The 16,110-nt window shown below is 42.5% G+C and overlaps 1 protein-coding gene across 2 annotated transcripts in view; it reads left to right on the top strand.

Annotated features, from left to right (window-relative positions):
- The window catches only part of SEL1L (SEL1L adaptor subunit of ERAD E3 ubiquitin ligase), a 46,671-nt gene extending 39,067 nt beyond the window's left edge, over positions 1-7,604 (top strand). Inside the window, exons 20-21 of one of the 2 annotated variants that reach the window (XM_036262400.1) lie at positions 693-821; positions 3,530-7,604. In XM_036262400.1, the coding sequence (XP_036118293.1) occupies positions 693-821; positions 3,530-3,739 (339 nt within the window). In that variant the 3' untranslated portion in view covers positions 3,740-7,604. The remainder of the gene's footprint in view (positions 1-692; positions 822-3,529) is intronic. The other variant, XM_036262392.1, reaches the window with a different exon arrangement.
- The last annotated feature ends 8,506 nt before the right edge of the window (positions 7,605-16,110 follow it).

Below are 16,110 nucleotides of genomic sequence, written 5' to 3'. Positions count from 1 at the left end.
ATACATATTGCTATCACAATAGTATTGACTGTACTTACTGTGCTGTACTTTAATGACTAGTCTGTAACTGTCGATCTGTAATTCTCAATCCCTTCACCTTCTTCACACAGTGCCCCACCCTGTTCCCCTTATTTCTGATTCTTAAACCTTCCTAGTGAAATCTAACAGTTTTTAGACCCATGGTCTTAAGTTTTCGCCTGGGTATCCTTAAAGAATTTTGAAAAACTACATTATCTTGTGCACTTTTTTATTTTTTAATCCTTACCCGAGGATATTTTTCCATTTATCTTCAGACAGAGTGGGAAGGGGGCGGGGGGAGAAACATCAATGTGAGAGAGACACTGATTGTTGGAAATGCCCAGGGTAACAGTGCTGTGTGTAGGTGTGAGACCGGGCAGCATTTAACTCTGAAAGTCTTCATCTGTAGGCAGTACATCTGCACAGCAAGAGGAGGTCAGATCAGGGGAACATGAGTGAAGTCTTAAAAATTTTCAATTAAATTTGTCCAAATTAAGCAGTTAGGTAATTAAAGAAATATTACCTAGTTAAAGCTTGAGGTTGTTTTTTTTTAGGTAAGGGAAATTTTAAAATGAAACTTGAAAGGTGAAATAAATTGTCCTAATGTATAAACTAAAAAACAAGTATTCTTATTTTAACAAGAAACGAATTTTGGTTTATTACCTACCTTATAGGATATTCACCTTGCCAAACGTTTCTATGACATGGCAGCCGAAGCCAGCCCAGATGCACAAGTACCAGTCTTCCTGGCGCTCTGCAAACTGGGTGTCGTCTATTTCTTGCAGTACATACGGGAAACAAATGTAAGTGGTCCTTGCCTCTTTCAGTTAAAATACAGATGATGTAACCTCAGTCCAGAGGCTTCTATTTTAAATGTTGCGGGGAGAGGGGAGGAGTATCCTGCAAGTGTCTGGTCACTTCCCTTCTTCCCCCAGATGAAATACCTGCAGCCCTCATCAGGTGAGGGGTGGGTGTAGCCACGCAGCAGTTAGTTTTCAGGTATTGTTTGACAGCTGGCTCCCAAAGCGAAAGCGTTTGCACTGATGCAGGTGTTTTCTGGTTTGGGTTTTCCCAAGCCAACCAATGGCAATTTGAAACAGGAGTTAACTAAAATCAGTAAACATTAAATCAGGTGACTTAGTGCTTTTCAGTGACTCAGACCTCCCTTAAAAAGATAATTTAGAGCCCTGGCCAGTTTGGCTCAGTGGTGGAGCATCGGCCTACGGACCAGAGTCCCGGGTTCGGTTCCCACTAAGGGCACGTACCAAAAAAAAAAAAAAAAGAAGATAATTTAGAAAAGAAAGGAGTAGAACCTGACAACCTGCCCAGGCTGTTGTATTCAGATTCTTGTGATAATGAAACATGTTAAAACCACCACCAGAATTTTGTTCTCTAAAAATACCTTGAACTATTTAAATAAGCTAAAGGGAGAACCGAGATGGGAGATGGGTTAGCCATTCTCTTCAAAACTTCCTGCTGTAGTTAACAATACTTACATGTAGGTGCTCTTGGGTTCTCCAGTTTTATATTTTCTTTCCAGTATCTTTAGTTCCTCATAATGGATTAACTAGTACAGATTTGACTCTGAAAGTCTTAAAATGACTTGTTCAGAAACAAGGGCTATTTAGCTTTAATTCATTCTGGACCAGAAAAAGATGATGTTAAGCTTTAGTTAACATTTTCCAGAACAGGTGGATATACCATCTCAGCATTGGATTCCAGAATGGGTTCCCTCCTATGTTACACAGATACGTAAATGCAGTCCAAGCTGCTCCAGCATCTGTAAAGAGAAATTTGACTTCCCTTTTTGCAGCCCCAGCCCATGCTACTGAAGGCCTCCAGGTGTAGGGCTCCGGAGGACAAGTCGTTAGACTCTGCCCTTCTGATGGCTTATGCATTTGTGATGACACATTTATAACTGCTTGGTAGTATGTTCCAGGGCATGCTGTACCCCTTGCTAATTGCTAGTTGAAAGGATCTTTCCATTAAAAAGCCAACAGTGTGACAGCCTGCTGTTCCTCTGTCGGGACTATTCCAACTCTGTCTCTCACTGTTTTAAGACTAGTAAACTATTGATTACAGTCTAGGATTTGATCATACAATACAAATACATTGTATCTCCATTGGTTTTTTAAGACAGAAATATAAAACCAATAAAATGCCCCATAATCCTACCATGTAGATCTTGTACCTTTAAAAAAAAGTAGTAAGTATTGATAGCAAAAAGTCACATAGTCAGAGAAACCCAAAATCTCCCATGACCATTCCTTCCCCAGGAAACACAGTTAATAGTTTCTTGTAATCTTTCCAAAAACATATAGTGCCTGTACCTACATCTATATATTATGAGGACCTTTTAAATGTAGTTTTATTTAAACACAAAGGATTATACACCATGCCTACCTACTTACTTTTTTTTTCTTTTATCCTCACCTGAGGACATTTTTGCATTTATCTTAAGATAGAGCAGGAGGGAGAGAGTGGGGAAGAGAGAGAGAGAAACATCGATGTGAGAGAGACACATCGACTGGTTGCCACCCACATGACCCCAACCGGGGCAGGAACAGACTGCAACCAAGGTACGTGTCCTTTGTGGGAACCGAATCTGGGACTCTCTGGTCCATCGGTTGACGCTCTAACCACTAAACCAAACCGGCCAGGGCCATGCCTACTTTCTTTGTGAGTGGCAGTCAGAAAATAACGGGAATCTCTTCAGTGGCCCTAGAACAATGACTACGAACATAACGTCTAAGTTCAAAGTCAGGTGTTAAATATTTAGTTAAACCCTAACTCGAAGGCATTACTCATTGCCATTAAACATTTGAATTCTGCCGCCTCCAGTTACGAGAGAGAAGTAACACGACAGCCTTGCTGTCACTGGCGCAGAGCTTACTCCCTGGTGTGCCGTCACCACACGAGGTTGCAGGTGTGCCAGGTGCTGACGTCTCCCCCTTGACCTGCCATGGTCCGCAGTGTTCTTTCAGATCTTTCTGTGAGAAATGGTTGGGAGTGCCCTGGCCGGTTTGGCTCAGCGGTTAGAGCGTCGGCCTGTAGTGTACCTCGGTTGTAGTTTGTCCCTGGCCCTGGTTGGTCGCGTGGGTGGCAGCCACTTGATGTGTCCCTTTCACGTCGATGTTTCTCTCTCTCTCTCTCTCCCTCCCACTCTATCTGAACAAAAAATGGAAAAATGTCCTTGGGTGAGGATAAAAAAAATAAAAAGACATGGTTGGGAGTGGGTGCATTAGATTGCTGATGGGAAGAAACCCTGCAGACACTTTACGTAGTCAACTGTTATGAGGTAGTAGCTCAATTCCTGAGACACATTATTTTTTTGAGTTTCAGTTCAAGGCTTTTAAAAACTTTCAAAAAAAACACCACACACACACATTGCAAACTGTTCCTAAAGTCAATTATTTTAATAAGTTTTGTATTTATCTCTAATTTGTAATTTTCCTGATTTCTTCTCTGACATTTTAGTGATCATAATGATTTTTATATTATTCCCATTAAGATTCGAGATATATTCACCCAGCTTGATATGGACCAGCTTTTGGGACCCGAGTGGGACCTTTACCTCATGACTATCATTGCGTTGCTGCTGGGCACAGTCATAGCGTACAGGCAGAGGCAGCACCAAGACATGCCTGGACCCAGGCCACCAGGGCCACGGCCGGCACCACCGCAGCAGGACGGACCGCCAGAGCAACAGCCACCACAGTAACAGCCACCGTGTCCAGCCTCGAACAGTGACAACCAAGGCAGTTGTTTGCAGAGAACACCTGCGTTTGATTTGGGACATTGGCTCAGTGGCCACCTCCTGGAAGAGGCACAAGGAAGCATTGAATTCCTAAAGCTGCTTAGAACATGATGCCTTTATTTTCAGGGATAAGTGACTCTTACCTAAACAGAGTTGAATTTCAGTGCTGTTTGGAATAACAGCACTCTGTGGCTTTCCTTTTTTTTTTTTGTTCTGGAAACATACGTGAGACACTCAGAGTAACATCTACTGTATCCAGCTGTCTTTCTTGGGTCCTTTTAGTCATTCTCTCAACATGCATAAGTTCTGCGATCAACCATCTTTAAGGTCTTGTGTATTGACACTAAAAACTGATAAATGGGAAAGGAAAACCCAATTAGTTGCAGGTTTAACCGTGACACGTTTGGAAGTCTGGAAATAGAACTTGCCTTTTAAGTAAAAAAAAAAAGTCTTCAGAGTGTTTCAAAATGGCCACAACACAAACTTTTACCAATCCACATGCAAGTATACTACTCAGTACATTTGTTGTTTTCAAGGGGAAGGAAGGGAGGTTCCTAACTCCTGGTGACTGTCGTACTTTATACCACCCTTCTCTCCTTCAGAGACTGAAAGGGCTTGTTACAGAGTTGTGTGTGAACTTTATTTTTGGGGAATGGAGTACCTATAAAACATTGTGAACTGACTCCTTGAGCTACTGTGCATTTGCCCAACCTACTTCCTTCATGTGTTTTGCTTGTTGGTTTTGAGTACACAGAGTACACAGAGCCTTGATCTGGAAGCCAGAGGCTGGACTGATGGGGGAAATTAGAAAGCAACATTATAGAACCCTGTGAGGGATGCCAGGGTCATAGATACCCTGCCCCAAAAGTTGACGCAGTTGTTCCCAGGATTTATTTAGTTTGCATTACTTACTGCAAAAGAACAGATCACTTCCTGAATTCTTTAAGTATGAAGTATTATTGCCAAGATACAGGATACAGCAACTACCATTATGAAGCTGAGACAGGGAATCTAAGGTGTATGAAACTCAGTGGTTGAGGAAAGCCAAAGTCTGTTCATACTGTTCAGGTGGATTTTTCCTTCTGCAGTTTTATGTGATGGTAGAAAGTCAGCCACTTGCTTAGCTATCGTATCACTACCCTCGCTCTGTGAACACTAGGAAAATCAAGGCTAGTTGTCTTAGACCTTTCTGGTTAAATTGTATAGAAAACAGCAATGAAGAAAACTGGAGAACTTGGCATATCATACAGATGAAACAGTTAATTGGAATTTGTATTTCTTTTCATTGTCAGATGGTGGTGTTCACCAGCCTATATCTAGTCTGAGACCACATTTGTAGCTGAGCACGCTTTCTCGGCCCACTGACCTCATATGCTCCTTTTCCATAATTCCTCATCTGCCAGAAAACTTGAAGAGTGGCAAGACTTAGGTTCTTGAAGTTGGAATTGTATTTAGCATTAGATTTAAATGTGAAGTTGTATGCATTTTTTGTTTAGAGTATAATTGCCTTCAAATTTGAAGTGGTCACAACGAGAACCATTTGTCTAAAAGCATATCTGAAAGGCAGGAAATGTTACCCTCAAAAAGTATAACGCCATTTTGGGCAGCTCTTGTAAATATTACAACATGTTTGATCTCTTACACTCAGAGATTTGAGTGTAGTTGATAGGATATGTGGGGGTCGTTACTGCCCTTTCTCCCCACCCTTCAGAATCGGCATGATCCACACTTCAAACAGGAACTGTTTTAGTTGATTTAAAGTTTTAAAACCTCTAAGATGACCAAACTTCCCTTTTTTTCCCTCTGTCATCCACCTAATTTCTTCTTTACCGCAGCATTTTTATCTCTATCTTTACTTCCTCCTGTCAAATTTGAAAAAACGTGTCATATGGCAGCGTGCACTGGGAAGGGCGGTCGTGTTCCTCACCAGCACAAGCTTCCTGTCTGCTCGCCCCTTGCCACGTCCTTTTTATTGTGTATGTTCTAAATACCCCACTCTTGGCTTTTTTCCAGTTCCTATTTTACCCTAGGTCTTTTGCTACTGGAAAATTGAACGGTATATTTAAAATAACTTAGTTCCTGTGGTTTTGTGACATCAGTCCTTATGACTGTCTCAAGATACTCTGCCCCCTTCTCACGATACCCAAGCCAGTAGGAACTGGGTTTGATGTTTCTCCTAAAATAATCTCGATATTTAACCTAATCAAATGGTATCCATTTGAATAAAATGACAGTAAGTAAGTAAAGCTAGTTAGTGTCAGTGACATTAAACTAACTTCAGGATTCAGGAGTTTCAATGTTAGCAAATAGAGTTAGCAGGTAGAGTGCAGCTCCATCTCCATGGTAGCCCCTCGCTCCTGCCCTGTCTTCTCGTCTGGCTTCTGCCTTTAGAGGTGACGACAGCATAACTGTTTAGCCGATACTCGCTCGTGCATTTGTGGTGGTTCACTCAACTGTTTCAGAGTCTTGAGAGCGTTTCACTTCCATTTCTTTCTGCAAAGGTAGCATTGATTGATGTTTGGAGGTTTTCTTTCTGTGTTTGAAGTTTTTGTTTTCTGAGTGAGGCTTATCTTAGTTTTGGTTACTATTCAAGGGCACAGAAAAAGTAATTCAAAACTCCTATTTCTCAGAGTTCATTATTTAACACTTAAATAAGATGAACTTGTATTAATCTTAATACTCTTGACAATGTGTTACCCTTATGCACATAAGTTTAATTGGTGAATTTTACTGATGAGCTGTTTTATCTCAGTACCACTGGGAAGTTGTAGAAGCTTTAACTTGTGATCTGGCAATGATCTGATGCTTTATTTAATTAAAGAGCTGCTGTTGCCTCCAGGAAACTTAAGTATTTCGCATAGGATTTTTTTTTGCTTTTTTTTTTGCTTTTTGCTTTGTTTTTTCCTCCTTTGCTCCTCATATTTGTTCTTCAAACCGGTGTTTTGGAGGTATGCATGCAAGCCTATTAATGAAGACCACAACTCTTCGTGTGTGTAGCATGTGTTTTATTGTCTGGCTACATCTGCAAAACACTTCCTGTACAGAGGTTTGGACTAACATTTCACATGCACATTTCAAAATAAAATGCTTCAGATGAAACAGGCCCTTTACCTGCCAGGAAAGGCAACTGGGCTGCCTTTGCCCCACTGAAATCTAGTATTTGTTTTGAAAGTGAATTTAATACATGTTGCACAATTATTATGACTAGAGGTGTTCAAGGAATAATCAAAGCAAAAGAAACTTCTATTTTCATGAAGATATTTTTTATCAGTCATTGCTCTCAAGTATAAATGAAAACATAAAATTCCTGAATACCATGTTGTCTGAGGTACTACCTGATTTTTAATGTATATAAGTCATTGAAAAGAAGCAAAAATTCTCCTTCCACTTGGTATTTCAAGAAGACTTAAAATATCCCAAGAAGGTTTGTATTTTAAAGTGACTATTTGCACAAGTAAACACCTGATTTTATATGCATGACAAGGACGTCTTGGTTGTGTGCAAGGAGTCATCTCACAGGTGCTGTTTTCCTATCGGAATGACCAGCAAGCTGACACTATTCTCTGATTTAAAAAAAAGAAAAAAAGAAAGAAATCAATGTTGAAACGATCAAGGTGTAACCACTATCAATATTTAGGGGAAGTTTTGAAAGACCATAAGCTGGCATTGGAAAGAGCACCATGGTAGACATTTTGTAAATTTATTTTGTATTTAATTAAATACGGTATAAAGGCTGGTGAAGTGTAATATAATTGTGTAAACAAATCCTGTTAATAGAGAGATGTACAGATTTGTTTTGTACTGTATCTTGAACCTTGTGAAATAAAGACTCCACCTCTGGTTACCCTGTGTGCTATAATATACCGAGACCGAGCACCTTTCTAGTCGACTGTGCTTTGAACTTGAATGATTCCATTTTTAATGAACCTTTTGGAATTTGAGAAGCCTCTGGAAACATTTATTTAGTTTGAATCCATCTGTCCTTTACTTTTGACTCCTGAAATACAGGTTTCTGTAAGTTGAGTCTTACCCTAGAGAGAAGATGAATTAGCTAAGAAAGGTTTTAAAATCTCACATCTTTGACTTGAATCAGCCTATGATACATAGTGAGCATGATCCACTTTCATCCTGATGACAGTAAATGTATCTAAAATTAGTTTATGCATTACCTTGTCCCAGAAGGTATTAAGAGCTTACAGAGCCGCATATAATACAGAGATAGAATTTATATAGAATAAGTCATATGATCTAAGTAAAAGGCAAATGAAAAAGAAAATACTAATGCAGGAGTGCACTTTGCACACAAATGCATGCTACAAGTAGGCTTGCAAAGCTGGCCCTAACTTCCTAGCAGCTAACTCAAAAAGGAACTTGAGCTAAAATGTTCCAGCTTAGAAGCATCAGATTGATGGATTGAAAGTCTGATGATGCAGATTGTGGCAAGTGAGAAACTAGATCTCAGATTTTACTTCTGGGAGCACAACCAGCCACCCCAGATGTCCTTGACTGACCTTGGCTAAAATGAAAGCTGTGGGAAGTCAGCCACCAGAGCCTTAAGTCAGCAGTTTGCTCATTCACCCTGCCGGGACATGCCTTTTCCCCTTGAGCCCCTTTCTGACAAGTCATTAACATAAGTCCTCTGTCTTCATTGGATGTGACTTGATGAGAAACTGCCTCTCTCCTTTAACTTTTTATGCCACTAATTTTGATTGGTTACACCAGCCTTGAAATTTGCTTTTACTCTGTTACAGTACATTAAGAAGTAATTTCTGTAGTAGAAACTAGGGGGGGAATCAGAAGAAGGAATATTTCTTGCTTTCGGGATATTTACCAAATACTTGAATAGTCAGGTAGAAATGAAATGAGCTTTAGAATCTCCCAATTCCAAAGGAAGTGCAGCTGTGAGGCGTTCTATTTCTTCCCATGTCATTTCTGCCGCTACGGTGGACGCCATCAGGTTAGACAACCTTAGGATTGGATCCTGAATTTTCCACCAACCTTGTAATTTTCTGTTAGTGTCATATTTTGAGCACAACTCATTTTCTCATGGCCAAATATTTTTGGTCTGGATTAACTTCTCTTAAACATGACCTAGTGTTAATGCTGAATTGTGTTTTAAATCCGATGTAATTTTTTCTCATGTAAGTTGAGTAAAATGTGGTCAGTTAATTGACTTCAGAAGTTCCTATAAATATTTTCAGTTGTTGCTCAATCCAGTTTCCTTTGATCTCCTCTCTGCCTCTTGTTGAACTCCATAGAACACCTGTCAGAATTTAAAAGCATTTCTCTTAAGTCTTGCAAGTATTCGATATGAGATTCAAGTACCCTAAATAAGGATTCTAACTTTGAAAATAAAGACTAAGTCACTGAGTTTTGCATGATTCAAGATTTAAATGTGAACAACAGAAACTGCCATTCTTGGAAACAGTTATATCAAGATGCGGGAAGCACAGCTGCGAGTTTCAGAATTTGCACATCTGGATTTCCCCCACTGTTTTTTAAAAATTTTTTTCTTTATTGATTTTAGAGAGAGAGGAAGGAAGAGGGAGAGAGAAATAGAAACATCGATGAGAGAGAACACTGATTGGCCTCCTCCCACATGCCCCCCACTGGGGATCAGGCCCACAAACTGGGCATGTGCCCTGACCGGGAATCGAACCTGTGACCTCTTGGTGCCTGGGTGCTCAACCACTGAGCCACACCCACCAGGCTCCCCCACTCTTTCCCACACCCTTGCCTATCATTTGTTTTTTCTTACAAGAATTCGATTGATTGTTTTTGCTTTAAATGAAATCTTTTGAAATGTGTAGAAATTAATCCTGGTTGGACAAGGGAGGAGAGGGAAGAAGTTGTTGTTCAGCTGGTCTTGTTCCCCTTACTACTAGTGAAGAACTTACTGGAATTTTTCCAGCCTGCACATCTATGTTATTTCTTTGGCATACTATTTGAAGAATGTTCTTTGGCTGGTGACATCTTACATGCAAATGTACTGCCAGGACAGAGGGGCGAGAACCACAAACTATTTCCCCATAGTCCCTAAGATGACTGCAGAAGAGAGAAGTGTCCACACTGGAGCTGTGAACAGCAGCCTTGACTGTTTCAAAGGAAAGAAAAAAAGTAATTGAAGAAGCCTTAAATCTGCTTAATTGGTATCTAGATTTCATCACTCATTTGAGACTTAAAAGTAATTAAAACTGTGTAACTAACTTAATTGATACACTGCATACCCACATTCACTAAACCAAAGAAGAAGCTATTATCTCTCACCCAACAACACAGTGAAGTCAGTTAGGAATAGGCCATTTTTATGCCTTAGACCAGTGAAGTAGAAGAAAGGTTTAAGAACTGGGATAAAACCACAAACCTTCACTACAGAAAAGCTAAATTGCATCACATTCGACCTATAACTACTAATGAAAGGGGCTTTTTAACTGGTCACCATTCCAGTGCAAGAGTCATGATGACAGATGAGACAGATGCATAAGGGAAAGGTCTCAACACAACCTCCGTGGCCTATAGTTGGGTCTTGCACTTTCCCAGGTTCTCTCATTGACTCTCCTGGGTTGCCCAATCCTTTTGGATAAGAGAATAGTGATCAGTCCTGACCCCACTGGATGGCCCTGAAATGCAAAGAAAGAAGGGAAGGATGCCATAGTAAGGGGGTAAAGAGATCTGGACTGGGCTCTAGTCCTCAGGTGGGTGGGTAGCCTTGGGCAAGTCACTCACTTTGCACATGCATCACAAGACTGCTTATACCGAATGATCCAGCCATTGGAGATCTTAAATGCCAAAAGCAATCGAATTGACTTTTTTTCTCACTGACACTCCACTCTTACTTAGGACTTCCTGGTGGGAATGACACATTCCACTGTCCTAAAATGCTTGTCTCCAAATAAGTTACTGGTAAAATGGCCCTTTATGTTAAAAAGGTCAGTTTTAAAGTTTATAACATAGTGTTCCACGGTGTCATTCATTCATCAGCCTTTACTAATCACCTACTATGCTCCAGGCACCAACACGTACAATAAATTTATTTATTTTTAATTTGAAATGTACAATAAATTTAAAGATGAGTAAGATCAGGCGCTTGTCCTCTGGGGATCACCATTACCATTTGATTGATTGACCACAGTGCGACTATGACAAGGACTAAGTGCTTTCCATGCATAATTGAATTTAATCTTAAATACTTCATGATGTTCGTACTATTTATGTCACTCTCGTTTAACAGACCAAGGCTTAGAGAGGTTAAGCAACTCGCTCACAGTCACTCAGCTAGAAGTTATAAAACTGGAATTCAAATAAAAGGTGGTCTTGACTATAAAACCCAGGTTCTTAAGTAATATGCTAAGCTGTCTCCTTAATGCAACACGGTGAGGTTTATTTTATTTACTTTTAATTTTTTAGTTGCAGTTTATGTTTACTATTACTCTGTATTAGTTTCAGGTGTACAGCATAGTGGCTAGACAATCATGTACTTTACAGAGTGCCCCCCCTCCGATATTTCATGTACCCACCTGGTCTCATACATAGTTACTACAATATTAGTGACTATATTCCCTATGCTATAACTACCAATTTGTACTTGGTAGTTACAGCAAGTATCAGTCTGTTCTCTGTGTCTATGAATCCATTTCTGTTTTGTTTATTTTGTTCTTTAGATTTCACATACAAGTAAAATCATATGTATTTGTCTTTCTCTGACTTATTTCACTGAGCAAAATACTCCCTAGGTCTATCCATGCTGTTGCAAAAGGTGAGATTTTATTCTTTTTTATGGCCGAGTAATATTCTATTATTTATATATTTTTATATATATAAATTACACATATATATTTTATATATATATATAATCTCACTACTTTTTTATTCAATTGTCTATTGATGGGCACTTGGGGTTGCTTCCAATCTTGGCTGTTATAAAGAATGTTGCCGTGGACCTAGGAGTGCATATATTCTTTCAAATTCCTGTTTTGGGTTTCTTTGGCTACATTCCCAGGAATGAGTGGATAATGCAGGTGTGGGCGCAGTGCTGTGGGGAGAACAGAAAAGAGTAGCAATGAAACGCACAGCGTTCTCCGGTTTACATGAGCAGCTTGTCCCGGTCCTGCTAACACAGTTCTATTTTCAGCACGTGTGGCTGAAGCGGAGTTGCAGGCCTCTCCTGCTACTTTACAAATTCAAAGCATGCAGAAACCATCAAGAGCACACCGAGGTTTGCTCATCTCTGCTCCACCCTGTCTGGGGCCTCTTCTGGGGTGACTGGGCCTAAACATTTTCCTGTCTGACATTTTCCAGATTCAGAATATCCAAGACGACTCCTTCCCTGGCGCCTGGTGCCTGGACCGCGGGCCTCAACAGGGGGGACTGGTCAGCACCGCCCTCTGCGGGCGCGGGGGTCTTAGCATCTGTCAAATTGCCTCAAAATGAGCGTCCCAAGAGCCCAGATGGAGCTATAAGGCCTCTTAGGACGTGGCCCTGGAATTCCCAGACATCATTTCCCCTGCATCCGGTTTGTCAGTAGGTCACGTAGGCCCGCCCAGATTGAAGGGGTGCTGGCAGAGGAATCCACTCCGCCTTCCAGTGGAGGATCCGCCGTGGACACGGAGGGAAGGAATTGATGGTGACTGTCTTGGAGATCACCTGCCACAGCCACAGATTCCTTTCTCTTTGCAGCACCAGCAACCTTGGAAGTGAATAGACCGTTAGTTATGGAAATCCTCAGTCTTTGATTTGCTTCTAAATACCTTCTCTCTGTACATAACTCCTGCTATTAACTGTGGGCTTAGGGGGGTGATGTGAACCAGCTTCAGCCCCACCCTCAAGGATTCTATTTAACAGTGACCTCCAGTTTTTCACAACCAAAGCCGCTTGCCCTGATTTCAGTGTTTAAGAGCTTCTAATTTAAGTGCAAATGCTAGCAACCCAATTGTCTACAGATTTAACACTAGACTTCCCACATTCATGTTCCTGAAATGGCTGGAGTAGTGGACAGGGCTGGTAGGGCTCAGGAGGCGTCTGTGTAAGCGCCGTGTCAGTCATACCCGGCTGCGTTCACTACGGCCTTCCTTGGCCCGCCCTTTGCGCAGGCCCACTGTGCCCCAGCCTCCCCCAGACTTGCCTAGCCCTGCAGTACATTGGGTCCACCCGTTACGCTCACCTCTGTATTTTTCTTCGACAGCACTTCTTACCATTGATTATTCACAATATTTGTTTCATCTGGGTCTCCCTGTTGGCAAATCCTTCGAGGTCAGACAGCGTTGCTGTGTTATTCACCAGTGTGTGCCCAGAGCTTGGCACGATGCCAGACACAAAGCCATTCAATTAATGTTTGAATTCGTGAATGGACTTAGAAGTGTATAAAAGATGGTTAAGACCCATAGTCAGCTCTTGAGAAACCCTGCTCAAATGCAGATGTACTGGAAGAGTCTATTATTGGGAGATTTCCCCATCTCAGCCCTCCCCTCCCAGTTCCCACACAGGCAGGAGAAATCCCTGTGGGAAAACAGCTTTGGGGGGGGCAGTGAGTGCTGCTGGCAGTTGCTTTCATGGCCTTTGGAGGGCCCAGGAGTGACAACTCCCACCCCACAGAGGGGCAGCTGCAACCCAGAAAGAGGGGCCCATTGAAGTGACGAAGCCCCTTGCAATTTGAAGAGCAGGAAACATTAGTCCATGAACCACCACTGGAAAAAACCATGACAACTCCTGAGTGGCAGTTCCACTCAGAACTGCCTGGAGGCTTATTGTGTGTGGTACCCTGTGCCAGGAAAGACCCTGATGGGGCGGGGTTCACTGGGTGGCCATGGATCTGGACGGGCTGCTCTCTCAGCATGGATGCAGTTTTCTGGGAAATGGGCCTTTTCATACATAGCTTTCTTCATCCAGTAGATTGGTGTTGTCATGGGAACATAATGATGAAAAACTGTCCAGGAATATAGTTAGGGAATTTCCTTAGGTTTTTTTCAAAAATCTTACCTAGTAATACTACTATTAAAAACTGACAACTAGGACGTTTTCAATATCTCTTGCTTTCTTGGGATTTTGTGACAGGGAGAGGCATGACTATGGTTATTCTACCTCCTTCCCCCAGGTGGCCTCCCTGGATTGCTTCTGTTCCTGTAAAGGGGAAGGCAGCACAGAGAATGGACATCCGCATGCAGGCGCCGGTCCCCTTTACTCTGACCAGCATCGCTTCTCTTGAGGGTGGACAGGTAATTGTACTGGGCTGTAATAGAGATGCCCCGAGTTGCTTTTGTTGTTGTTGTTGAATTTCTTTCTATCTTATATCCCACATAGCTAATCATTTGAAACCCGAGGATTGTTTCCTCTGATAATTAGGACTGTGTGTTACCATCAGATGGTCCACTAGAGGGCGCCGAAGGGCTACACCGGAGGGAAGGCGAACCCTCGGGGCGTGGGCTCAGGCTTCCCACAGCCAAGTCCTCGTAACCGCTGGAAGCAGGGCAGAACTTGGTAGGGACACTGGACCAGCCGTGCGAGCTTTGAAAAGTGCACAAGGCTTTCTTCCCTGTGTATCTCACACAAGTGATATGTCCTCTGCCACCCAAAATATTTGAGTCATCGTAGTGGCTCCTAACAAAGCATGTCCCTTGCTGGGAAAAGTGAAGTCCCTAGAGATGAGATATTCTGAAGTGCTGGAGTAGGCCCTCCATCTAACGACAGGTGTCCGTAAAGGCAGAGGGAGATTTGACAGACAGAAGAGGGGACGAGTCCGGCGTAGGCAGAGACCTGAGTGAGGCAGCCACAAGCCAGCCGGCCGGAGCCGCCAGGAGCTGAGCCTCCGGAGGGCGTGCGGCACCCCTGGCAGTGTGGCGGCGGACTTCTGGTCTGGGAACTGCGGGAGAATAAATTCCCGTTGCTCACACCGCCAAGGTTGTGGTACTTGATACAATAGACCTAGAAAATGAGCACAGACACCATCCACCGTGCAGTCTCAGTGGGGGTAACATGGCCCCCACGGGGCAGAACATTGGTTCTTTGTTGGAGGGAAGCATGTGAAAAAGCCTTAGATAGTACAATGGTTTGTCACCCTCCAAAGGATCCCAGTGCAAATAGATACACAATACGTGTGGCATTAAATTTTCATTTGTGGGGAGCAGAGAGGAACAGGAGGATTAGAAGGAGAAAAACCATTTGAAAGTCTCCTTAGGGGGGTGATAATCTTTGAAAGTTGAGAATCACACCCTGGGTTGAGAGCATGCCCTGGTCTGTCACCTCTCCAGACTGTGAGTCTCTTAAGGGCAGAGAGCTTGCTTTTTCATTACCATATTGGGGGGCCAACCGTGTGTTATTTGTACTTGTGTTACAATGTATCAGCGAGATAACCAGAGACGCACAGCCAAATTGTAAAGGAGCGCTTTATTCTGGCTGGCGGGCTGCAAGGGGCATAGTCTCCCCTCATATCAGCAGCCACCATTCTTGCTCAGCTAATTTTAAAGATGGAAGCCTCATCCTCCTTCTTCCCCCCTCCCTCTGAGGACTGGCACAATAGTGAGTGTGACAGCGATCCCGGAAGTCAGAATTAGTATTATTCACCGGGCTCGCAAATAAATACCTGCAAATGCCTGCAATTACTGGTACTGGAAACTACAAATGCCTCCCAACACGTGGGGCAACTCTAATCTTAGGTAAAACTCCTTTACTTCTAGGGGTAATTAACCTATTATTGGAAAAATATTGATGAAGGTCCATTGATGATTTAAAAAAAAGAAAAGGAGTTATTTAGTGGCCTCAGCCAAGAGGCCTAGGTAAGAATGGAATCCAGTCGCCTTGGCCTCGGGCCCAGGTCACTTGCAGGGCTAGGAAGGAGGAAGGAGTCACACCCCGGCCGGTTTGCTCAGTGGTTACAGCGTCAGCCAGTGGATGAAAGGGTCTCGGTTTTGATTCCTGGTCAAGGGCACGTACCTGGGTTACAGGTTCAATCCCTGGCCCCGGTCAGCATCATGCAGGAGGCAACCAATTGATGTGTGTCTCTCTCTCCCTCCTTCCCTTCCACTCTGTCTAAAAAAGTGTAAAAGTTAAGAATCACCACCTAAGCTGCATGGATATCAGTGCTACTCTCAATTTTTATGATGACATTAGGAAAATTAAGATGCAATAAAAACAAGAGAAAAAAACTAAAAAAACAACCAGAACCTAGGTAAGGTTTTTTTCCCAAAGAAAGGCATTTTAGACTCCTTCCTCTTTTCTAGCCCTGCAAGTACAAATAACACGTGGGTGGGCCCACAATATAGTAATGAAAACTCAGGCTCCCTGCCCTTGAGAGACTCACAGTCTGGAGAGGTGACAGACCAGCGGGTAAGAGGCGTGATGGA

This window comes from Molossus molossus, unplaced genomic scaffold, assembly GCF_014108415.1.
Source record: "Molossus molossus isolate mMolMol1 unplaced genomic scaffold, mMolMol1.p scaffold_m16_p_1, whole genome shotgun sequence".
Taxonomy (NCBI): domain Eukaryota; kingdom Metazoa; phylum Chordata; class Mammalia; order Chiroptera; family Molossidae; genus Molossus; species Molossus molossus.
The sequence above is the reverse complement of the archived record's forward strand: the minus strand, read 5'-3'. Positions and strand labels throughout refer to the sequence as shown.